The sequence below is a fragment of the Fundulus heteroclitus genome, chromosome 22, assembly GCF_011125445.2.
Source record: "Fundulus heteroclitus isolate FHET01 chromosome 22, MU-UCD_Fhet_4.1, whole genome shotgun sequence".
NCBI classification, from domain to species: Eukaryota; Metazoa; Chordata; class Actinopteri; order Cyprinodontiformes; family Fundulidae; genus Fundulus; species Fundulus heteroclitus.
Window position 1 is genome coordinate 17,123,337 of NC_046382.1, and position 24,113 is coordinate 17,147,449.

Genomic DNA, 24,113 nt, shown 5'->3' on the forward strand with positions numbered 1-24,113 from the left:
GTGTAATTTAATCAACAAACTGCCGTGGCAAACTCAAGATTTAAAAGTGGCCACTTGGTGGCGCAGTTGAGCACAGGCGCTCAACTTGCCACTATTGCTCTTGGTGTGAGAATAATTTCAGTAATAAAAGAGCAGAAGTTAAAATGTAGTCAAAACTAAAGCTGATTATATTAAGTCTGTGTAGCTCCGCAGGTTTTACTTGCTGCTGTGTTCTAGTCGCCCTCAGTCCCGCCTTTATGGGACCCATCTGTGTGTGACGCCCCCAAACCGGACTCCTCTCTCCAGCAGCTATTACGCACGCAGCCTTCCAGTCAAGACCTCCACTCCAACCTGCGTAGAACCCACTCCTGTGGGGGATGTTGCGCTTTATCGGAGCTGAACCCTCCGGTTACACGCAGTCTCTTTATATTTAGAGAATAAAAAGAAGAAAATAACTTTTCTCAGGCTGTTGCTGCTGTGGGACTGAAGGATTACGTGTGGAAAAGATGTTAAACTCCATGTGGACTGAAGTTGGGCTCCTGGTGATCGCTGCCTGTCTTCTGAGGACTTCTCTCAGCGGTGAGTTGTTTGTTTTTCTTCGGGGCAGAGTGTGGATTTTTCCCGAGCAACTTCACGGACCCTGAAGTAGCAGATCTGCAGCTGGCTCTGTGCCCGCCGGGGAATGCAATTTAAGGGCCATTTAAATTCAGATTTTTACGCAATAAAAGCGATTCAGGAAACATAAAATGATTAGATTATTCGAGGGTTTGAAAGTCACAGGTGGAGGCTGTTCAAAGTACATTCGCGGTTTCTGATAAGAAATAAACATTACACATTAGAGTGAATCCACTTATGCATTTTATAGGCTTATAAATGGAAAAAAAAGTTCAGATAATGTGTAGCTATAACTACTTAGATAAGCAGTTAAAAAGTCCTTAAACTTTTTCACTTTTCGTCCCATTTCAACCACAAACATGGATGTACTTTGTTGGGATTTCACGTGATGAATCGACACATTGGTGTATAATTGAAGGGACGTTTAGAATGTTTTACAACTAAAAATCTGAAAGATTTTAAGCCGCACATAATTTGCCCATTCTTAACCTCAGTCATGTTGGATGGAGAGCATCTGTGAAAATAAAGTCTTCAAGTGTTGCGGCAGGCTCCACCATGTTGGATTTAGGTCTGAACTTTGACTAGGCCATTCTATTGTAGCTCTGGCTGTGTGTTCAGGGTCGTTGCCCTACTAACAGGTGAACTTCTGCCCTGTCCTCAAGTCTTATACAGCCTCTAACAGGTTTTCAGGATTTCCTTCGATTTAGCTTCATCCATCCGTCACATTTGTCACCAGAATAGTATCCACACTGCATGATGCTGCTTTTACCGTGTTTCGCTATAGAGATGTTGTTCAGGGCAATTAGCAATGTAAGATTTCTGCCACACACGCAGTGCTTTGAAGGTAAAACAAAAAAACGTGTTTTTGTTCCACACTCGTCCCCGACATGGCTTGTTGCAAACTGCAGATGGGGGCTTCTCGTGGCTTTCTTTCACCAACAAATCTTTTTTTCCTGCTGCTCTGTCATAAAGACTGGATTTGCCAACTAGAAGTTGTCCTGTCAATAGATTCTCTCCCCTGACCCATTCATCTCTGCAGCTTCTCCAGAGTTACCGGGGGTCTCTGGGCCACTTCTTTGGCTAAAAGTTCTTCCTGTCTAAACAAACCTGTAAGTTTAGGTGGATGGCTATGTCCTGATTGTGGCACCGCGCTCCATTCGCAGATGTTAGATTGAACAGCGCTCGGTGGATCGATTTATACTGGGAATAAATCACACTCAGGTGGAATTAGAAGACTAAAAGCAAAATAGATGATAGATTTTTTTTTAGTTAGGGGCTTTAGGTTTTTATTTGTAAAAGTCTCTGACAGCCTTATCCTTTCACTCTACACTCATGTGGTATACTTTGTGTTGGTCTGTCACACAAAATTACTCAACATTTTTATTAAAGCGTGGGGTTGTAATGATACAAAATGTGAGAAAGTTAAATATATTAAATTTAACGTAGGGTAGGAATAAAAAAAATATATTAAAATAGAGAATGTAACATCGAAATACTACGGAAGAGGATTAGGGCCACTCAAAAAAATAAAAAAAAGTCTACTAATTTCTGACTTTTTTCTCAGAATTCTGAGAAAAAAGTTAGAATTCTGAGAAAAAAGTCAGAAATTAGTAGACTTTTTTTTAATTTTTATTTAATCTCAGAATTTGAGAAAGTCAGAATTCTGACTTTAATCTCAGAATTCTGAGAAAAAAGTCAGAATTCTGACTTTAATCTCAGAATTCTGAGAAAAAAATTAGAATTCTGAGAAAAAAGTCAGAATTGAGTATACTTTTTTTTTTTGAGTGGCCCTAATCCTCTTCCGTAAAATACTGATTTTGTTAGAACCGTATTAAGTATTTCTCATAAATTCCAACAGAAAAAAAAAATTTTTATCAGCGTCCACACGGCGTTGGTCCAGTAAAGCTTAGCGTTATTAAATGTGCGCCACATCAAAACAGCATTTCTTTGCCTGTATAATGCTAACGTGTGATCCGGAACATCCTAACATCTCGTCCTCTGTGCACAGTTAAGCCATCGGGGGCCTCAGATCCTGTTGCTACTCGGCGCCATGTCCCTCCGGTTTATCTGAGAGAAGACCAGCTCAGACGGCTGCAGTTCAAGCCCACCGTGGGCTCCATCGAGCTGTCAGAGGGCCAGGACGCTAAATTCAGCTGCTCCATCGACATCCCCGACACGGTACCGGACACCTCCATCGGCTGGAGGAAGAACGGCGAGGACCTGTCCACCGACCATCACGTGACATTTAACGACCTCCAGAGCTTCACAGACGGATTCAAGACTCACATCTCCACTGTGATGTACGTCGCATCCTGAGGTGAAACGTAAGGACGTGGATGAGCAGGGAGATTAATGTGTCACTGTGTGCTACCTTTATAGCATTAAAAAAGTGAAGAGGGTGGACGCTGGAGAGTACCTCTGCACACTGATTCTCAACAATGAGATAAGAAGGTCTCAGCGAATCATTCTGAAGGTTGAAGGTGGGTTTGAGTAAGATCGACACATCAGAGGCGTCCCATGCCAATAGCCTTTTGGTCACATTTTGCCGCTTTCTTCAATTCTCCTCCAGGTCTTCCAGCTATTACGCAACAGCCAGAGGACCTGAATGTGACGAGAGACACACCTTTCACATTGACCTGTATCGCAGAGGGACCTCCAGAGCCGGTTTATATCCGCTGGCTCCGTGACGGACTAGCTATTACTGACGAGGTCCTGTCCCCCAGCAACCTGTCTGTGGAAGGTAAACCCATCAGCACACAGTCCAGTCCGCTTTAACCTTTCCCATCTGAGTTTACCGTGTCATGAGCTCCCTCTGTCTGCCTGTTCATGGTGAAAGTTGAGAAGTTCTAGCTGCTCTCCTTATATATTATCTAATATCTCAGAGAATAGACTTTAAATACTTCTGTTAGTCTATAAATGCCTAAATAGCTTAGCACCTAAATACATCACAGACTTGTTATCAGTGTATCAACCCTCCAGACCACTAAGGTCTTCTGGCTCCAGCCTATTCTGCATACCTAGAACCAGAACCAAACAAGGAGAAGCAGCATTTAGTTCATATGCTCCACTTATCTGGAACAAACTTCCAGAAAACTGTAAAAGTGCGGAAAGCCTGAGTTCTTTTGAATCAAGATTAAAAACACATTTGTTTAAAATTGCCTTTGACTGTTCTAGTTAAACTCTTTTACTGTTTTTAATGTTCTTCTTTGTTTCTACATTCTATCCCTACTTGCTTTTATTCTATTTTCTATCTACATTTTATTCCTACTTGCTTTTATTTTGCTATATTTTAATCATGTAAAGCACTTTGTATTGTCTTTGTACTGAATTGAGCTATATAAATTAATTTGCCTTGCCTTGCCTTGCCTTGCCTTGCCTAATAAATGACTAACAAGGCACCAGGCCCTGCCATTGGTTGTTTTCCAACCAGCAGAGATCAATTAAGCAAAATCCAGATGACTTTGTGAAGGATCTACTGGTTTCCAGAAGTGTAGCGCAGTTAAACTAAAACAAGCTTTTTAACCTGGTAAGGATCACTAAGTGGTTTCGTTTCATCGGTTCCGTCCTGGAACGGAAAGTGAAAACAACATAATCATCAACACATAGTTAATGTTTAACCCGTCTGGATGACGGAGATTGGTCATGTTCTCGCTACCCTCCCAGTGGTTCCCATTCCGCCTCGTCTCTGCTGCCTCAGCAGCTGCAACCAGCCTATGGCGGTCAGATTAGTCAGCATGATGCTCTGCGAAGCGCTCAACAGTGGTCACCCACCCATAGGTGATTGCGTTTTGCAACACTGCTCAGCCAGCGCCACATTGGAGAAGGAGCTGAATGTGGGAACCGCACGCTTCCTGAAAGCTTCCTGAGACGGTCGCAGACATGCGCTTGAGGCAAGCAGATGGTTAGATCGTGGAAGCAATTCTGGAAACGTGTGTCGTAACGTTTTGCCCTGCACATAAGACGTTTAAGTTGTGATAGTCTATAAATTGAGGCCGTGGATGGTTCACGCTTTGGTGGCAGGCTTCATGTTTAGTAATAATCAGTAATAATCAGTAATGTTTGTCATCAAGCTTCAGTTGCAGCTTATTGTAGAGTTTTCTTGCATTCTTTACTAAGAAACAAGGCTAGACATGTTTCCATGCGCCACGTGTTGAACAGATGTGCAGACGGGGGAGGGGGCTTGGGGTCAGCCTGCCCTTTCAACTTCTAATAAGGCGTCAAAGGAATGTGGCAACCGTTGCTTTAAAGGAGACATAGTAACGGCTTTTTTTTTTTTTTTTTTTGCACAAGTCAGTCATCACAGTTTGTTGAGGTCTTGATTAACTGGTTTTAATGAACTAGTTTTACGTGTTTATAATGGTTTTAAAGACCTGGTTTTAATGAACTGTAGAACTGACTGCAGCACCAGGGCTCTTTTGCATGAAGTGAGTTTTAATATGATTTCCTTCCAGCAGTATAAAATTGGACAGCACTCCTGCACTCTCTTCGACCGGTCAGTTTTTCAAGTTACTATAACAACAATGCACATTTTTCGTCTTCCTGGGAACAATACATTGAGCATTGGCTGAGTAGCTTCACATCTAGGTGGGTGGTTTACACATTGGTCTCACTAACACCAGCTTGTGGGTATTTGTCCCTACTGAATGTTGTTACTTCAAACCACAAACTATTTTAACTTTATGGGGCTTTTTATGTGATAGACCGACACACAGTGGTGCATATCTCTGAGGAGGAAGTAAAATGACACATGGTGTTCAAATATATCTAAAAATCGGAACATCTCAACATTCACATGAATTCAGCCAGCCTTTGTCTGCAGATGAAGATGAGCCAGCTCGAGTAAATTGTTTGGGAAAACCAGCTGCGAGTGTTTCGGCGTGTGTCCCACCTTTGCACATCTAGAAAATAAAGGTTTTACAGTTCGTGTTTGTAAAATAGCTTAGGTCGTGTGAGTGGAGACCATCTGTGAAGATGGATTTTCATGTTTTGCCACCGATTCTCAACTGAATTTAGATCTGGACTTTGACTAGGCCATTCTGCCATAACTGTGCTTTGATCTGAGCCGTTCTATTGTAGCACGCCTGTGCGAATTCTCCTCAACACATATCCAAGAGTGTTTGTTGGTTCTGGCGACTCGCACTTGAGCAACTGCAGTTCCTGGACAGGCGTCAAAACATTTTCAGGAAAATACTGATGGAAAGTCCAGCTGCCTCCCATCTAAGCCTGTTTGTGGTCATTCCGTCGCAGCCCTGTATCTAGGAATACGGTCATTGTCTTGCTGTAGATGAACTCCTACCACAACCACTGGTGTTCTGCGTGATTGCCTTGTACTTCCCATCAACTCTGTCCAGCTTCCCTTTGCGTACTGAAGCAAAGCATCCCCACAGCGTGCTGCCGCCACCACCATGTTTCACTGTGGGCAGGGATTGTTCGCGGTAATGGGGAATGTCATTTTTCCGCCACATAGGCCAGAAAGGTCAGTTTTGGTTTGTTCTGACTAGAACGGCTTCTGTGTCCGTGCTTTGCTCCTGACACAGCTTGTGGCTTTCTTTCAACTGCGGTTTCCTTCTTGGTGCTCTTCTAAACGTGTCAGATTTCAGAGAAACCATTCCAGGAAGCCGGTTTATATGTCATCAGTTTTAAGTCGCAAATATAGCATCTTTTTTTTTTTAAATGTTGCGTTAATTTCTTTTTCTGCGTAAGTTTTCAGAGACTCCAGTTATAAACTGTTGCTTTAATAAGTTCAGTTTAAGCCACAGAAGGGTGAAGGGATATGTAATGGCTCATATTAAACTGGAAATTAGAGCTGTGTTTCTCAACCTCCGGCCCTCAGGACCCATCATTGGACATCTCTTTGTTTCCTCTGCTGCGACAAACAATGAGTCGTTGACACTTGAACACTTAAACAGATCACATACGGATGAGGTTAAATTCGTTGAAATCCCGTCGGTTTCAGAAGAGTGACGTTGAGAGCTGTGGCTCGGAACGACCTTGGCTGAGGATCACAGCCATAGACGAAGCACTGATAGCACATTTTTTATCTCTGTTCTCGTTGAAGCTAAGTGAAATGTGTAACTCCCACTGATAATAACAACGTAAAAAATGCAGTGTGGGCCTCTAAAAAGGTTATGCAGGAGAATTTATAGTTAAACGTAGAAGGAAATACAAAAATTAGCATTATTATCTGAAATAATCACAAATACAGACATCAAACTTATGGAGTATAAAACAAAAGTGAGAAAAAAAGTTTTGGATTTTAGATTTTTCCTTAGGTTCTATATTCAGACACCAAACATTAGCTAGCAATCACAATTTTTTTTGCATATGTACACTGCAAAAACATAACTAAAAATAAGTAAAATTTTCTTGAAATTAGTGTATCTGTCCTTGATTTGAGCAGGTAAATAAGTCTATTTGCCAATGGAATGAGATTTTTCCACTTAAAATAGTAACAATTCATCTCCATCATCTTATTTCAAGTGCAGGATGTCTAATTATCTTATTTTAGGGGTAAAGATACTCATTCCATTGGCAGATAATCTTATTTACTGGCTCAAATCAAGGACAAATAGACTAACTTTAAGAACATTTTACTTGTTTTTAGATCCGTTTTTGCTGTGTACCCTCTCACATTTAGCTAAAATATTTCCAAACTACAACAAATTGATCTGATAATAACAGAAGTCAGCAGCCATACTGAGTGAACGTTGACTGTTTCATGCCATAAATCATTCCTTTGAGTCTGATTACATTTCTCATGAATCCTTTGACACAGTCGAGGTCAGAGAAGTGTCTGTTTAAAGAACAAACGGAGCAAACTGAACAAACGAGATGACCCCTCTGGACTGTGACGTCTTGGCGAGTTTAGTCATATTTCAGGGCCGTGTTTTTCTTTTTTTTTTATTGTTGTGGCTAATCTGGCTGCCATAGACTGCTGGTTTCTCTACTCAGGGATGAACGTCTGGTGCATAAAAGCTGCAGTTATCTGTGTAACTCTGATTTGTCCTAGCCTACTGTCAACAAGAAGCGATATCCTTGTTTGTTACACGAGAAGAGGAATACAGACGTTTTTGGCAATCATATTTTCTTAGCTCTCTAATGCACATGCAGGCTAATTAGGTCCCTTTCGCTCAGAGTAAACATTACAAGAAGCATAAGATTTAATCTGCGGTCGTTAACCCTAACCCTCGCGGTTTGCTGCAGGCTGAGCAGCCCTGCCATCAGCAGAAGCTGAGGGGTTAAAGGTTTAACGCTGTGCTCGGGTCCGGCATGTGCAAGGGGCCTGGCTGTTCGGGGGTTGGATCTGCGCACAAAGGCCTCATTCACAGGACGGCCCACCACCCAGTAAGGAGAGGCAGAACACAGAGGCTGGCAGGCTGCAGGCAGAGCTCGGTGCAGGACCAAATATTGGCATAACAGAGCGGCGCAAACTCTGCTCTGCTCCGAACTCGCCCTCATGCACACAGTCAATGGTTAAAGGCCCCTGATCCCAAAAAAACTAATTGTTGTTATTACAGTGGTGAATTAGGTTTTGCATGATTTTAAAAATGGAATTGTGGATCATTTTTGTTTTCATAACATCTAAAGACTTATCCATTTTGAGGCTTTGAATGTGTTTTTCGTGACTACCTTAACAGCAGACAGGTCTGATTCTTCGTGGTCCTTAGAGAGAGTTTCTCACTTTGCTGATGTTGAAACAATTGAAACTTCCCTGATTTAAGAACACAAGAGGGTGACCGACCAGAAACTGATGATCTAGTGATTGGGTCAGCTGGATCTGCTGGCCCCTGTTTTACCAAAATGTGTTTTCTTTTCCACATTTGTCATTAATTAAAAAACAATCTGTGAAAAACGTGAAAAAATGAAAACAACAACTTTTTGTTTTTTAGTTGAGAAACTTTTTTAAAAGGTTGCACAGCAGATTGCAGATTTTTCTGCGATCTGCTGTGCAACTGTACTATTATATTTAATAGCAACAAAGTCTCCTGTGTTGCTAAACTAACAGATTAATTGTATTAAAATGATCTGGATGCTGAGCCCTTGTGGAAAAGATTAAACAGATGAATCCTTTTCAGAGCAACATGTGATTCAGCAGAGAAGACAGCTGTGCAGCAGGAAGATAACTAGCATCTTAAAAATAGGAAACACTCCTCCAGGAAGGTTATAAAGCAATGACAGAATCCACCTGTGTTAACGTGGAAAAAGACATCTTTAAAACGAGGTTTTGAGACTTCAGCATCACTTTCCAGATCGATGCTTTCCCATGTATTCACTGAAATACATGAACAACTTTCTTGTTTGGTTCTAACTATATTAGAATTGATCAAGCCTGTTACCTGAGAGGCCAAATGCTCTAAAAACAAAAACCAAGACGTTAGAAAAAACTCTGTTGTAACTTTGTTATAACCTGGCTGTGCAGTTAGCTGGGGACTGTATTTGCTCCCTGAATAGAAAATGGAAAAACAGCCGACATCCCAAGCTGCTCTTGGAGGCTGGAGAAAACCCAAACCTGAAAATTAGAGGTTGCCGCAGGCGCATTACACGTCCACATTATGCCGCTGAGCTATTCTGGCTCACTCTGAACCTCGTCCCAGTTTCCATGTGAGACTAAACCCACAGTTTGTAGGGTTTTTTTATGTGTGTGTGCATTATTGCTTTTGTTTTGATTTGCTTTTAGAGTACAGTAAAAGCAGAAACGACAACACTTGACCTCGATTCATTTCCTGTTTTCCATAAAACCACAACTGCAAACTTCAATTTTTGTTTTTGTTCATATTCAGCCCATTTGAGTCAATACTGTGAAACACCCTTCCCCTAGTTTACAGTTGCACCACTTTTTGTGTGTCTCTCCATCAGCTTTACACATCTACAGACTTTCTCTGGGCCACTCTAACAAGCTGAATATGTTTTGACCTAACGCCTCTTCTTCAAGGGTTGATCTGTGTTTAATGGAGAGTTGCATTCAAATTGTTTACAGGCACCAGAGTAAAAACACACAGAAAAGTCATCTAACACACTTTAAAGATCGATTTGTATTGATGCATCAATCTCCTAAAAGGCTGGTGCCAGCTTGCCTGTGTAAATCAGCTTAATTGACTTTTTTTTTTTTTTTTTGCACAATTTTAGTTCGTTTCAGTTGTTTTCAGGCTGCTCTGCTCTCTTTGTGAAAATGTTTCCGAGGAGGAGATGCAGGAAAACAGAGCACAAAAGGGGACATTATCCCACAGATGTCCATTCTAGCCGGGCAGATCTGTGGCTGCTGAAAAGAGGGAAAGTGCGCGTCCAGGAAAAAAAAAAAAAAATGGATTGTTACCACAGTGTGTCCGTGCAGAAAGTTCTGGCTGTGCTTGACCTTGTCTGCTTGCAAGAGAATTTGGGTTGCTGGCCAAAATCAGGAGGACAGAGACGATGTTTCCTGCTTTTTTTTTATTTTTATTTTTTTTCACAGCAGTATTGCAAAAATGATATCCAAAGTGTGCAACTTTTGTTGATGTTATTGTTTCAACTGCAGGGGTCGATAAGCAAACCCGGTACAGCTGCAACGCTCACAACGCCAAGGGTCTCACCACATCCAGAGAAGCAAACGTTAACATCAAAGGTAAAAACGAGACGTTTTAATTAGCGTTATTTTTAGTGCTACTTGTGTGGCGGTTAATCGGTTTTACTGCTTTCTTTAAAAGTTCTTCCCAGCCCTGTGGCTAACCTTACGGTGACGGAGAGACGGTCCGATAAGCTGCTACTGAGCTGGAGCCCTGGGCACGACGGCTTCTCTCCCCTCACCAAATGTCACATCAGGGTAAGCCCCACATTGCCGGGGGAGACGTGCGGCGGCAGCTTCACGTCCTCGGATCTGATCTCTGCTCCGTCGCAGGTTAAAGAGGTGAGTCAGAGGAAAGGGGAGGTGACCACAACCCGACTGGTCAACGTCACGGTGCCGCCGTTCCACAGCGAAGTGCCCGGGCTGAAGGCCATGACGTCGTACAACATGAGCCTTTCCTGTAGCAATGAGCTGGGCGCCTCGCCACTCTCCACGTGGATCCAGGACAGCACTAAAGAAGGAGGTGTGTGACGGCTTAGGCAGCTACTTAGATCGGATCGAGGCTGAAAATGGCTGTAAAATGAGAGAATCCGTCACAATTGACAGATAAACCCATTCTAACATGAGCCTGTTTATGTGTTTGCTTTCCACAACCTCAGAGTTATGTTTCTGTCTCAATGCCCCCATCATTCCTCTGGGTTTTACGGATTGCAACAGTGTGTAATTAGTGAGCCGGCGACCCTTTCCAAATGGGCTCAGCGAAACCATCCCTCGTACGACTACAGGGAGAAAAAAAAAAAAAATTGCTGTCCACTAAATCTGTTGCTTTCTCTTTGGGTCACTCAGGAAATGGGAATGGTCCGACTGACAAAACAGAAAGGTCCTACTGGGTGGAGCCGCTTTCAATTTCCTTCCTAAAGCCCCTGCGGGGAATATTGTAGTTGAGAGATTTGATACGGCATTCCTGGAAGTCGCCAAATACCAAAACAAAGAGTTACGTTTCGTTTTGTTCCTAGGACTCCGGCTCTGTGTGAAGTCACTTGATTGTTTTTTTACGATGATTTCAGCCGTCTTTGCCTGTCATGTCCTCAGTGCCGTCGGGTTACCCCAGAAATGTCACCATGCAGCTGAATGAGTCACAGCTGGTCATCAAGTGGAAGCCTCCGCCGGAGGACAAAATAAACGGCATCCTGCGCGGCTATGATGTCATCGTGAGATACGGAGGATCCCAAGAGAAGGTGAGCACATCTAATACAGAGTTAAAAAAAAAAAAAGAATTTAGCTTATTTATTTATTTTTTTTAATCTTTTGTCTGTGTCCTTTCATGGAAATATACACAGATTCAAGCTCAGACGGGAAAAGGTTATGGAAACACTTTCAGAAAAGATCAGAGATAGTTAGCGACCGCTGAAGCCTATTGTGTCTGGAGAACAATTTGTCCAAAATTCCGACGTCAGACTTTGTAACATTTGTTGCTGCTCCTCATGCTGCAGATCTACTCTCACAGCTGCAAATGCAAAGCAGAGGGCTGTAAATGTGCAGCTCCTGCGCCCTCAGGGAGCCCCATGTGATGCATGCAGGCCTCGCAGCGGAGGCTGATAGTTTGTCCTCAGTAAAAAGCAAAGCAAAGTGTGTGAGGCCAATTATGAGCTCATATTACCTCATGTACCTTATCTATCAACGGGGCCCAGAAGTGCATGGAAACAAGAAAGGAAGGAAAAAAAAAAGATTAACTCATAAACTGTAGAAGATTAGTTAGTTTGCATCTTTGCATGTCATGATCTCCAGGTGTTTTGTGTTTTTTTTTTTTTTTTGTGTATGCATTTCCACTAGACCTTTAAGTTTCCTATTTCATGCTTTCTGCAGTTATTCCCTTGTGCTATTTTCTGCAGGTGTTTGTTTTTGTTTTAGTTCTCTATGTGGATTCTGTTTTGGACTCCATGTACATTTTGATATATTCACAGTTAGATTTCTCCGTGTGTTTCCCCCTCGGCTCATCGCTCTCCCCTCCTCAGTTCACTTGTTTCGTTGCTCCCGGCTGATTCTCCTCATCTCCCCTTGATCGCTTTCAGCCGTCTCCTGCTTCATTTTTCCAGCCTGCCTCCGTACATGTTCCCCACGGTTCTCTTTGTTCCCGCTGGTTTCTTGCCATTACTTTCTGTTGTATATGCTCCAAATAGATTTCCTGTTCTCTGAAGCTCCATTGTTTCTCCTTATTTTTTCTTCTGCCATATTTTGAGTCATTTTTAAATCAAGGCTGTGGTGGAGCATAATTTGCTAAATGAAAATATCTGCCAAATCATTACAGCAGCACAAGCTGTTGATGCAGGACAGGCTGGATCCAGGATTTCAAATTTACACCAAATTTAATCCCTGCCATCCGAATGTTTCAGCTGAAATTGCAAGTCGCTACTCCTTTAATTTATTAATTTAATTATTTCAGTTCTTCAGCAATTGAAACAAGAAGACAGCAGCCTCAGATTTCTATGATGTGGTCAATCTGTTAATTTGTGATTTAACAAAGGATGATGGCTACCCTTTCACATATGGTTAGGTTGGCTTGGATAATATTTTGTCTAGTAAATTGAATTATTGACTGTAAAATCTGTGCTCATATTAACAAATATTCTCAGAGAGCTCCTATCTGAGCCTAAAAATTCCTACCTAGGCTTAAGAGTGATTCAGATTGCTGCTGAGAGCGACTCTGAGTAAGGAGACGACAGAAATTTTTATCATTATTTTGATTTGCTTATTTATCTACACTCGCCAGTCATTTTATCACTTCATCTATTTGATATTAATGCGCCCTCACCTGTCAGCATTTTACTGGAACTGCCTATGTGTATAAAGTTGTGTTTGGCAATACAACCAACATAAAATGGAGGGGAAAAAAAGGTGGAAAAACCCGAACTGGACAGCAGCGGTGCCAAGCACACAGCTCTGGAAGAGAATAGAGCAGTGTTGAAAAGTAGAATGGTCCCTGGATGACGCCGCAAAGACACAGACATTGCAGCATACTGCCACAGGCCAATGCAACTTTTTCTCTGCGCGCTTTGGTGCTTTGCACCAGCGTGGAAAGTGAGAAACTTTCCGTGCAGCAATCAAAAGCGAACAGACATTATCATGCAATACAGAAAATACTTATCGTCTTTTATTTATTTTTATAAATTATATATATATATATATATATATATATATATATATATATATATATATATATATATATATATATATATATATATATATATATATATATATATATATATATTTTATTTTTTTATTTTTTATTATTTATTTTTTTTTACTCATGATTTTCCGACATTGTTCCTATTGTTTATTAATCCTCATTGAAAATACTTCACTAGAGCTGCACCTTAAATTCGTCGGGGCGCTGAAACTAATTAATTTCCCTCTATGGGGATGATAAAGTTTTATCTTATCCACATATTAATACTTGTATAATTGTTATAGAAGTTTATGTGCTCATTTCCTCTACTGTTTAGGTGGTGGTTCAGCCAATCAGCTCTCTCTGTTTCCACCATCTCCCCTGCTTAAGACACTCTTAGCCTCGCTAAAAGTCCTCCTCACTATTCCTAATATTTTTCCACTTTAGGAGCTCTCTGAAGGCCTAAGATGCTTTGTGAATAACTTTAAAGTCAAAAAAAAAATCTTTGAATTCAGGAAATTGTAAGATTTTTCCTAAAATGATGTCACTAAGAGCTTCTTTTAGTCTTAGGGTTGTTTGTGAATACGGCACTTAATCACTCTTGGGCTAAAACTCCTTGGCAGGAAGTTTTGGGCTAAGATTGGAGCTCTCTGAGAGAATCTTTGTGAATATGGGCCCTGAAACACTCAAGTGAGGCAAAACCAGAAGAAATCCGCCGGGTGGGGGTCTTTTTCACAGCACGTTATGTCATGTTGACATTACAGAAAGTACAACTATGTGAAGGAGTGTGACAGAGTGAAAATGCTTTTCCTGTCAACTTCTCCATTGTCTGTCAGCCAGAGTTCAACGCTTACAAAAGTGAAGGAGTTTCACTACATATTATCGTGATTGCTTTCTTCATTCGGGAAACAACAGCTGAATCTGTGTCTGAGTCAGAATCTTATTCAGAAAAAGACCTTTCCGTTAGCTAAAAACAAAACGTATATTGTTCATTACTTTTTAATATCAAATACTCATAGGTACATACTTGTGTGTAAAAGGGAACTCTTACAATACCGTTTCCTTTCTTTCCTTTATGTGCTGAAGTCAAAGGAAGCTAACAATATGAAAACTGGACGTCAGGATTTTCTCCATTGGTCAATGAATCATCTGAGTGGTCAAAGTGTGAATACAAAAGGTTGCATACCTTAGGTCAAAATGTCCTGCAGGACAGTGACCTCACTACTGCATCTGGTACGGCAAATACACACAAAGGCAACTTGTTCACAGTTATCTGCTTAGACGAAAACCTCAGAAGTGGAGAATTTGTGATTAAGTGTTTCCTATGGGATGTGCTGCTGAGCCAGATATTTACATAAAAACGTAAGAACAGTCTTAAACCTTTAGTTTACTCGCTGTCTAACATTAAATCAAACCTTTCCAGTTTTAGGGAACACCAATATTGTTTCTTTTTGCTAAATGTCAGAATAATTGGAGACAAATAATTCAGTCAAAAATATTTTTTAATGCCGATAAAGATAAAAACAATGTAGGACTTGGACCAAATGTTTTGGGTATCCTTCCATCAGCTTCTCACGATTGGTTCTTTGTGAATTTTGGCCCATTTCTCCTGAGAGTTACAGGTGGAACAGAGCCGGCCTTGAAGGCTGCCTTTTTCACACGCCCGTTCTGCCTGGCTTCAGCCCCGGAGAAATCAGGGCTTTGTGGCGGCGTTGACTACTTTCTAAGACAACTTTGTAACAAATACAATAACTATCCATTAGGAAGACCCATTTGTGCCTAAGCTGTAAATTCTTCGCTGAGATCTCGCTCCAATATTTCCACAAGTTCTCTCGATGCGATACTGTCAACATTTTGTGAAGTGCTCCAAAACAATCACACAACAAGATGCTGACAGCCCTGTTCTTTAAAAATTGGGGTATTATTTCTCAGGCTTTGCAAGCTTCCTCTTTTTTTCTCCAAATGTAACAACAATCATAATGGGCAGCCACTTTATTTTTAGTTTTATCAGACCACCAGTAAAAAAAACGAGAGATTAAAGTCTTTGTCCTGTAGCTGCAAACTCTAATCTGGCTTTTCATGTAACGTATTGGCTAATGGCGTCTTCCTCGCTGAGTGGCCTTTCTGTCCATGTATAGCACTTATTTTCCATGTCTTAAATCATCATTTCTTACCATCTGCAACCAGCATTTTCATGAGGTGTACTGTTGTTTTTCAAGGGTTGATGGATATGTTTCTCAAAAAACATTTTCACGGTTTGAATGCTTAATAACCCTGGTGTATGATCTGAATTGAAAAACGGGATTAAAAACATCTCTCTCATTGTTCTGCCATTTGGTTTATCTAATTTTGAAGCAGGAACTGTTTAGTCTGGTTTAAAGTAACGAAGCGTCTTCTGCCTGAATTTTTGCTGACAGTTTGGAACGTTCTGCAGGAACCTTTGACTGCATGTTTCCTTTCCTTTAGATTTCACAAACATGTTAGGTCCCAATCATGGGTTCAGTGTCCTCCGTCAGCACTTTGGTAAAACCGGCCACCTCGGGACGGTATCATCGGCGTTGTGAAATGTAGGGCCGTGTCTGTCACATGTTCCTTCAAGTTCAGCACGAGCGCGTTCAGAGAGCATGCATCCTTCCCTTTTTTTTTAAAGGATGTTTACATTAATACCCCGTGTAAAGTTCTCAGGACTTTCCAAAAAGGTTTCATACTGGAAGTGCTTCAAAACACCTCCACATGCAGTTACAGTTTCCATGATCTGTTATGTTTTTGCTTTTAGTTTACCTTAAAGGGTTGCATTGAAACTTGGCTTTGTCTGTTACTTCTTCTGACCCTTTTCTTTGTCAATAAACAGGAGAGTTATTCTTAAACAGTATTTTGATTCAAAATATTATATGAGGACTGGTCCAGGTCTTCATTATATTTCTGTTTTATTTTAGGTCCACACTAACCTGACCGCTGCCACTGTAGATGTGAAAATATTCAACATGACCTACAGCGTGCAGGTGGCTGCATGTACGCAGGCTGGGAGCGGAATGCTCAGCCAGCCGCTCTGGCTCTCTGTGCCGCCGGCGGACAGTAAGCAGCCCCGTTCTCTCATCTTCTCATCACAAAACACCTCTTGAACGTACAATCTATCTATTCATGGGGTTGTTTTCCCCACAGTGAAATGAAAAGATTGCTTTTTAAAAAGGTGTTTCACTATGCGACTTGCAGTAAATGTTTGACTAGCTTGGAGGCTTTTTTACACACCTTTACAAGAGGTTTGAATAATCATGGAGTGCACTGCTGCTGCCATCTCGGACCTTAGTTTAGAAATATTACCATTTATCTTCTGTTGCCACGGCCCAGAGGGGCTCTGATTGGGCATTTTGATGTTGTTGATTAAATGTGGAAAAGTGGAAGGCAGCTGTTTATTGTTTGAATTTGCTTTAACAATTAGCTATAGATAGATAGATAGATAGATAGATAGATAGATAGATAGATAGATAGATAGATAGATAGATAGATAGATAGATAGATAGATAGCTTTATTGTCATTTTGTATGCACAAAGTGCGTACAGAACGAAATTTAATTTGCATACAGGTTGAAAAAAATCATTAAAAAGTTGATGACAGAACATTGAGAGTAAATTGTAGTCAGCTATCCTTCAAATAAGTAGAATGTCAGATTTTTTTTAGAATGAATGTTAACATAAATATATTTTTTACAGGGGCTTTGATCATTGCGTTTAATGTAATATTCTTGCCTCAGTTTCAGGGGTGATCCCAACGTCCCTCCCAGACACAGGGGTCCCATACGCTGTCTCCGTCATCGTGGGCCTGTTTTGTGCCATCTGTCTTCTGCTGCTTATCATCTGGGTGGTCCTGTGTGTACGGAACAGGACGTCCGTGTCTTGTTTTGGGTATGCTGACAATCACTAATTAACTACTATCCTAGTTTGGATTATTCAGTCTTTAAATCCTCCCCTGTTACATACATGTAACCCATTTGTGATTGATTTTAGAATAACATTTCTTGAGAAGCAGGACGTAAAAAAAAAAAAAAATGTAGGCTTATCATTTATGAGCTGTATCTGGTTCCTGTTAGTCATCCGTTGTATGCAGATAATAATGGTGCAGCTGCTGGTTTTTGATTTTTGTGAAGGCCATGACTCAGGTTTGTTATTCGGGAAATGGACAGGAATGAGTCACAGGCTGATGCACAGATAGAAAAAGCAAATAAAAAATTATATCTGAAAGTCAAGTCAGGAATAAACAGCCAAGATTGCTTCCTCACAACTATATTAGATGTGAAGAATCCTACCCAGCCTGGCTGTGTTTTTACCAAATTCCAATGACATCAGTGGAAAACTTTCCCTCTTCTGTCGCCCCCTGCAGGCGGGAGTTTGGATGTGCAGAGAAGTCACTGCCGGTCATACAGTACACAAACCAGAGATCCTTCAGTCGCTCCGAAGTCGCGATCACTCGTACGTTTTTGAATATCTCGTTGGAAACAACACAATTTCTTCACTTATTTGTGTCGGGTGGCATCTAGAAAAATATCAATTCAACACAAACATTTTTTTACACCTCTTCTGTTCAGTGGGGAACCTTGGTATAAGTGAAGAACTCCAGGCCAAGCTGCAGGACGTTATGATCACAAGAAACTGGCTCTCAATAGGAAAGGTTTTAGGAGAAGGTGAGGCAGCCGTTTCAGGCCAGAAAGTATTCACACCTGCTCAGTTGTTCTGCGCTGTATTACGGTGCTGGCTTATTCTGATTTCTGATTTCAGGACAGTTTTCTACACATAAAACATCACACAATGCCCTAAAAGGAGCTAGATAAAAACCTGCTCCCTGACAGCTTGTCTTATTTATCTATACAAATTTTTTATTTTTTTTTATATTTAAGTTACATTAGTATTTGACTTTGCAATGACAAAAAAATTTGGTGGATTTCCACTGAGCTCCACACTGCAAAAAGGGAACTAAAAGTAAGTAACATTTTCTAGAAATTAGTCTATTTTTCATTGATTTGAGCAGGTAAATAAGAGCATTTGCCAATGGGATTAGTAGTTCTACCCCTAAAATAAGGTATTTAGATATTCTGCACTTGAAATAAGATGATGGAGATGAATTGTCCCTACTTTAAGTGCAAAACTCTTATTCCATTGGCAAATAATCTTATTTACCTGCTCAAATCAAGAAAAAAATGCACTAATTTCAAGAATAATTTACTTAATTTTAGTTCCGTTTTTTGCAGTGCAGAGGATCTGCAGAGAGGAATGGGAGAAAATACCTGAAGACAAGTGAGGAGACATGCTCACAAATTATTGCCATGACTGCTGACGAATTTGCTGAATCATACTATTAAGTCAAGTGTGTGATGTGTGACTACTTATAAAACATAGGATAAACAATATTTCTAAAAAGCTGGGTTTGGCTCCTCATTATGAGGATAAAGAATGATCAAATCAGTGACTCTGTAATGTGACGAAATGTAGAAAAACCTAAGGGTGTGAGTACTTTCTGGTGGCCCCATAAATAAAGATCACATATGTTAAATCACATTTCTTGCAGAGTAAAACCTTCTTAAATGAGCTCTGTTGTTCCCCAGGTGAATTTGGCTCTGTTGTCGAGGGTAGATTGACTCACACAGACGGCACGTCGGAAAAAGTCGCTGTGAAGACAATGAAATGTAAGAATCACGGTTATATAGACATTTATTATCTTTAAAACAAAGAGGACAAATAAACATTTATCTCTCATTTTTCTATCAAACAGTGGACAGTTTCTCCCAAAGGGAAATTGAAGAGTTTCTGAACGAGGCGGCTTGCATGAAAGATTTCGACCATCCTAACGTCATCAACCTGCTCGGTATGAAGAGCTCAATGACCTCTCTGTATTACCGCTGCTCTCTTTACGGTTATCCGTTCCTATCTGGTCATTTTCTGTGTTCGCTTGTCCGTCTAAGGTGTGTGTTTGGATGTTGGCGCTGAACGTTTTCCCAAGCCTATGGTCATCCTCCCGTTCATGAAATATGGAGATCTTCACACCTTCCTGCTGCATTCACGCCTGGAAGAGAGCCCAATGGTAAGATTGGAGCCAATATTTACACGTATTTTATTTAGAAGAACATTTTTACATTAACAATACTGTCTGCTTTTTTTTTTCTTCTTTTTTTTACAATTTTCTTTGCACAGTACTTACCCACTCAGACTCTCCTGAAGTTCATGGTTGACATCGCTTTGGGTATGGAGTATCTCAGCGGTCGTAACTTTCTGCATCGAGATCTGGCTGCGCGTAACTGCATGTGGGTTCCTGTGTTCTGTTTTTTTTTTTTTGTTTTCTTGTGAAATTTGCTTTTATGGAAAAGTCAAGAGGTTTACACAGCTTTTCCCGTCTTTACCGGGATTGTGCTTCTCTTACAGGCTGCGCGACGACATGACGGTCTGTGTCGCTGATTTTGGGCTATCGAAGAAGATCTACAGCGGAGATTATTACAGGCAGGGCAGGATAGCTAAGATGCCTGTAAAGTGGATTGCCCTGGAAAGTCTGGCAGACAGGGTTTTTACTGTCAAGAGTGATGTTGTAAGTACAACGTGGATCTTTTTCCTGTAACAGTGGTCCTTGGAAAGCACCAGCTGTTAAATGGAGAAGTGACTCAATGTGAAAATCTTATTTTCACTAATAAAGCTTCCAGGTTCCTTTTAACAGAAGGCTGAATGGTCAGTCGTCTTTTATATTAGATGCCTGACTAATCAGGGTAAGGGAACGGCTGATTGGTGTGGGTATATTTTAAGAATATTACATCAGGACTTTTCAATTTTTTATTTTATTATATTCCCATTTAAGAAAAGCCCTAAAAGAAAACCAGAAAATGGACCCTGTAGATTTCACTTTGTCAGATTTAAAATCAAAGTGAACTGATACCTCCAGCTCAGGGAACAACATCAAATATTTGGATGAGACAAGATAAGATCTCAGTGATGTGCTGTAAATCCTAGGAATCCCCAGCTTCACAGATTATAAAGGTTTTTATTCTTTTTGGACAACTCTGTAATCAGAGTACCACTCTTTGCATACTGTGTTTTTTTTTTTGTTATGCTTGCCTGATCCTAAAGGTGCCCCAAATATCCAAAATAATGTTTTGCTTTGAAAAATGTCTGCAGTGGGCATTTGGTGTCACCATGTGGGAAATCGCCACGCGAGGCATGACGCCGTACCCGGGGGTCCAGAACCACGAGATTTATGACTACCTTGTTGAAGGCCACAGGTTGAAGCAGCCGCCCAACTGTTTGGATGAACTGTGAGTATTTCTAACCATCGACCCAAATGTTTGTTTTGAATGGATTTGTTTAATTAATATTATTATTATTATTATTATTATTTGGTGGAAAAGACAAATGCAGCTTTGTTCATCTATATCTTAACAGCAAGTAAGATCAATCATATTTAATCTAGTAATATTAAATATGTCACAACAGGACATATTAATAACCTTTTTTTAAATCCAAAAAGCATAAGAAGCACTTGCACAACTAACTTGACTGAAACGTGTCTCTCTGAGTAGGTCTCACAGTTATTTCTTGGGCCTTTTTTGTTTTTTTAAGTGAAGCACAATTAGTTTTGCTCAGCATACAATGCAGCCGATGCAGGCAGCAAATCGCATGTCTCAGTTTTTGAAATTAAAAAGCTGCACCGAACTTTGTCTAACTCCTCACCGTGAATGTGAAGATGCGATATTCTTAATTAGTAAGTCTAAATAGTCTATTTGAGTGTAAATGTATATAGATCTGTGTAGAGTAGGGCTCAATTGCAAGCTTTCAGGGACGTGGCTGTCCGCCTAAACCAGCGGTGGCTGGATAGATAGATAGATAGATAGATAGATAGATAGATAGATAGATAGATAGATAGATAGATAGATAGATAGATAGATAGATAGATAGATAGATAGATAGATAGATAGATAGATAGATAGATAGATAGATAGATAGATAGTATCTTTATTGTCATTTTGTATGCACAAAGTGCGTACGGAACGAAATTTCGTCTGCATACAGCTTGAAAAAAAAATAACTCTAGAAATCACTTCAAACATCACAGTAGATTGCACTATTTTTCAGGATAAAGATAAAGATGCAGCAGCGATTTATGTAAACAATTGAAATGAAAAAAACAACATAAACTCCATCCCTCCATAGCGGCGTACCTGCATGTTTCAGATCTGGTCCAGACTTTGGGAATCCCTGGTTTATATTGAAGCGGATGTTGCAATTGCCATACCTCAAGCTTTCAAGATGTATTTTTTTCTTTTAGATAAGATCTTATTGTCATTATAATTCACATGGAATAGCAATGAGATAGCATCTAGTCCAGCAAACAAATGTTTTTTTTTTCATGTAGAAAAGTTAGAAAAAGTATTAACATTTTATTTAGATTCACGTTGACTTTTTTTTTTTAATCCTAATTTAGGTATGAGATCATGTACAGCTGCTGGAGAGCCGATCCGGTGGACAGACCCTTGTTTACCCAGCTGCGGGAAATGTTGGAAAAGCTGACAGAAAAGCTTCCAGAGGCTTCCAGCAGGGAAGAAATCATTTACATTAACACCAGCTTTCCAGAAGAGGACCCAGATCAGGAAGAGGTGGCTGCGGCAGACCTGGTGTTAAGCTCCTCCCCATCCTGCAGCCATCAGGCAGCAGAAAACCGAGTGGTCACTGCAGACATTCATGGGCAGGAGGAGGATGAGGGCAGTGAACGTTACGTAGTGGTGGTCCACTCTAAAAACTCCCAGAGGTCTCCCACAGCGGACACTCCTCTTTTGTCCAGGGATACTTTGAGTCGGACAAATGAGGATGGGGCTTCGGACGCGATGGCAGCGGAACACAGCTCAGATGACACTTTGCGCTTGTTAAAATGATTTACCGCCCACGCATCGCGTAGGTAACTGTGATCAACTTCTCACCAAGGTTCGGCAGCACTAACGGTTCTGACTGTTTGCACCAAAAGCCCCTTCGTCACTTCTGCCCAGGATCCTCTCTTGTCATATTAAATGAGCAGTGTTAAATGGCAAGCTTACATTTCAGCTTCAGGAAAATATTTGTCAGCTCCAAAACATTCAATAAGCTTCCCTGGACTGTGAAACTCTCAGCAGTTTTGAATTGTGTGTTTCAGTGTAAATATAGAACTGTACAGAATGTCTATAAAACAATCCTGTGTTGTAAAAAATAAAATGTTGTGCTCAAAGACAGTATTGTACTTTGAGACTGAACTATATGGCTCCATCAATGTGATATTTAGAGGAGAAAATATAACCTTACAAATTCTTTATTTTGACTGAAAGGACACTCAGGTGTATATATATATATATATATATATATATATATATATATATATATATATATATATATATATATATATATATATATATATATATATATATAATTTGTTGTTTTTTTTTTTTGTTTTTTTTTGAAAAACCCCTACATATTTTAATTTTTTAGAACGATCTTGCTTGGAAATGCTTCAAGTGTGTTTTCTACTCAAAGGAGTGCTAAAATGTTGTAAGATTAATAATATTACGACAACTACTCTGTGCTTCAAATTAGGGACACACCCATTTGACAACTTGGCCTAATATCGATAGCCTATCCAATATTTGGTAACACTTTATTTGAAGGGGTGTACATAAAACTGACATTACACTGTCATTCACATGACGTAACACCTGTTATGAACATAAATGATTCTTTTTGAATGTTTAGGACTGTTGTCATTAATTGTCATTTGGAAAATTATGACACTATTAATGCAAAGTGGACATTGTTTAAAATGTCTTTCTTATGACAAGCCCTTAACTTAACAAAACCCCAAACCCTTAACTTAACCTAATCCCAAATCAAGCCCTAAACTTAACCTTGTCTCTGTCAATGTCAAGTTGTCAGGTGTTATGTCATGTTTATGACAGTGTAATGTCAGTTTTATGTACACCCCTTCAAATAAAGTGTAACCCAATATGTTAATCGCTGGTATGTCCTACATATGTACATATGTACATACATACATACACACACACGCATGCACACACACACATACATACATATATATATATATATATATATATATATATATATATATATATATATATATATATATATATATATATATATATATATATATATATATATATATATATATAATCATTTTAAGTTGTGCATCCCAACTTCAAATTATTTTGGGTTAAATAAACAATAACAAAAAATTGCAGCAGTGGTATTCTTTTTCTAACCCTTCTAAACTTTGCCTTTCATTTTATTTTTTATTTGAAATGTTACCTACTCCTTAAATATTCTATGTGGATGTTTTTCTTCACAGAGGATGAGCCAAATAAAAAGTTTATCTCTAACCGTCTGATTTTTTTTATCCACAAACACATTAACACAGCAATATGATGCATTCAGGGGGATGCTGAAAGCACGTGGGTATCTATAAAACGTGTAAATACCAACATCATTGCTTGTAATGTCTCAGAAAACATCAAATGTCATTTTCTCTATAGGTATGTGCTTGTTAGTAGGACATGACATACATTGACTTTAAACATCCAAAACTTAATGTAATAAAAAAGTGAGTTAATGAAGTTACCAAATATAGAAAAATAGATTACCTCATGTTTTGGAGAGTTTACATTTGTTACCCAGAAATAATGCTTAAAAAGTCAAAGGAACACAGTTGGAAAGACATTTAGAAAGATAGGGACTTGTTTAAATAATGATCTTTGCGATTATTACATGGATTGAATTAATATCTAATAACAAAAAACGTAAGGTATT

At 39.9% G+C, this 24,113-nt stretch overlaps 1 protein-coding gene across 1 annotated transcript; it reads left to right on the top strand.

Moving 5' to 3' along the window:
- Nucleotides 1–266: 266 nt before the first annotated feature.
- mertka (c-mer proto-oncogene tyrosine kinase a) lies at nucleotides 267–22,557 on the top strand. Its single transcript, XM_012859204.3, has 19 exons — nucleotides 267–558; nucleotides 2,603–2,894; nucleotides 2,974–3,074; nucleotides 3,164–3,334; nucleotides 10,106–10,192; nucleotides 10,275–10,390; nucleotides 10,466–10,655; nucleotides 11,225–11,370; nucleotides 16,235–16,373; nucleotides 17,051–17,201; nucleotides 17,677–17,765; nucleotides 17,882–17,977; nucleotides 18,896–18,976; nucleotides 19,063–19,155; nucleotides 19,253–19,371; nucleotides 19,482–19,591; nucleotides 19,710–19,869; nucleotides 20,451–20,587; nucleotides 21,754–22,557. Exons 1-19 carry the CDS (start codon nucleotides 486–488, stop codon nucleotides 22,199–22,201), a joined length of 2,799 nt encoding a protein of 932 aa, XP_012714658.2. The 5' UTR covers nucleotides 267–485; the 3' UTR covers nucleotides 22,202–22,557.
- The last annotated feature ends 1,556 nt before the right edge of the window (nucleotides 22,558–24,113 follow it).

Bases quoted from the DNA above. Each gene is read 5' to 3' on its own strand.
- mertka (XM_012859204.3), top strand. From the start codon at position 486: ATGTTAAACTCCATGTGGACTGAAGTTGGGCTCCTGGTGATCGCTGCC. The intron at 17,978-18,895 runs GTGAGGCAGCCG...GTTGTTCCCCAG, and splicing joins AGGAAAGGTTTTAGGAGAAG to GTGAATTTGGCTCTGTTGTC. The intron at 20,588-21,753 runs GTGAGTATTTCT...ATCCTAATTTAG, and splicing joins CCCAACTGTTTGGATGAACT to GTATGAGATCATGTACAGCT.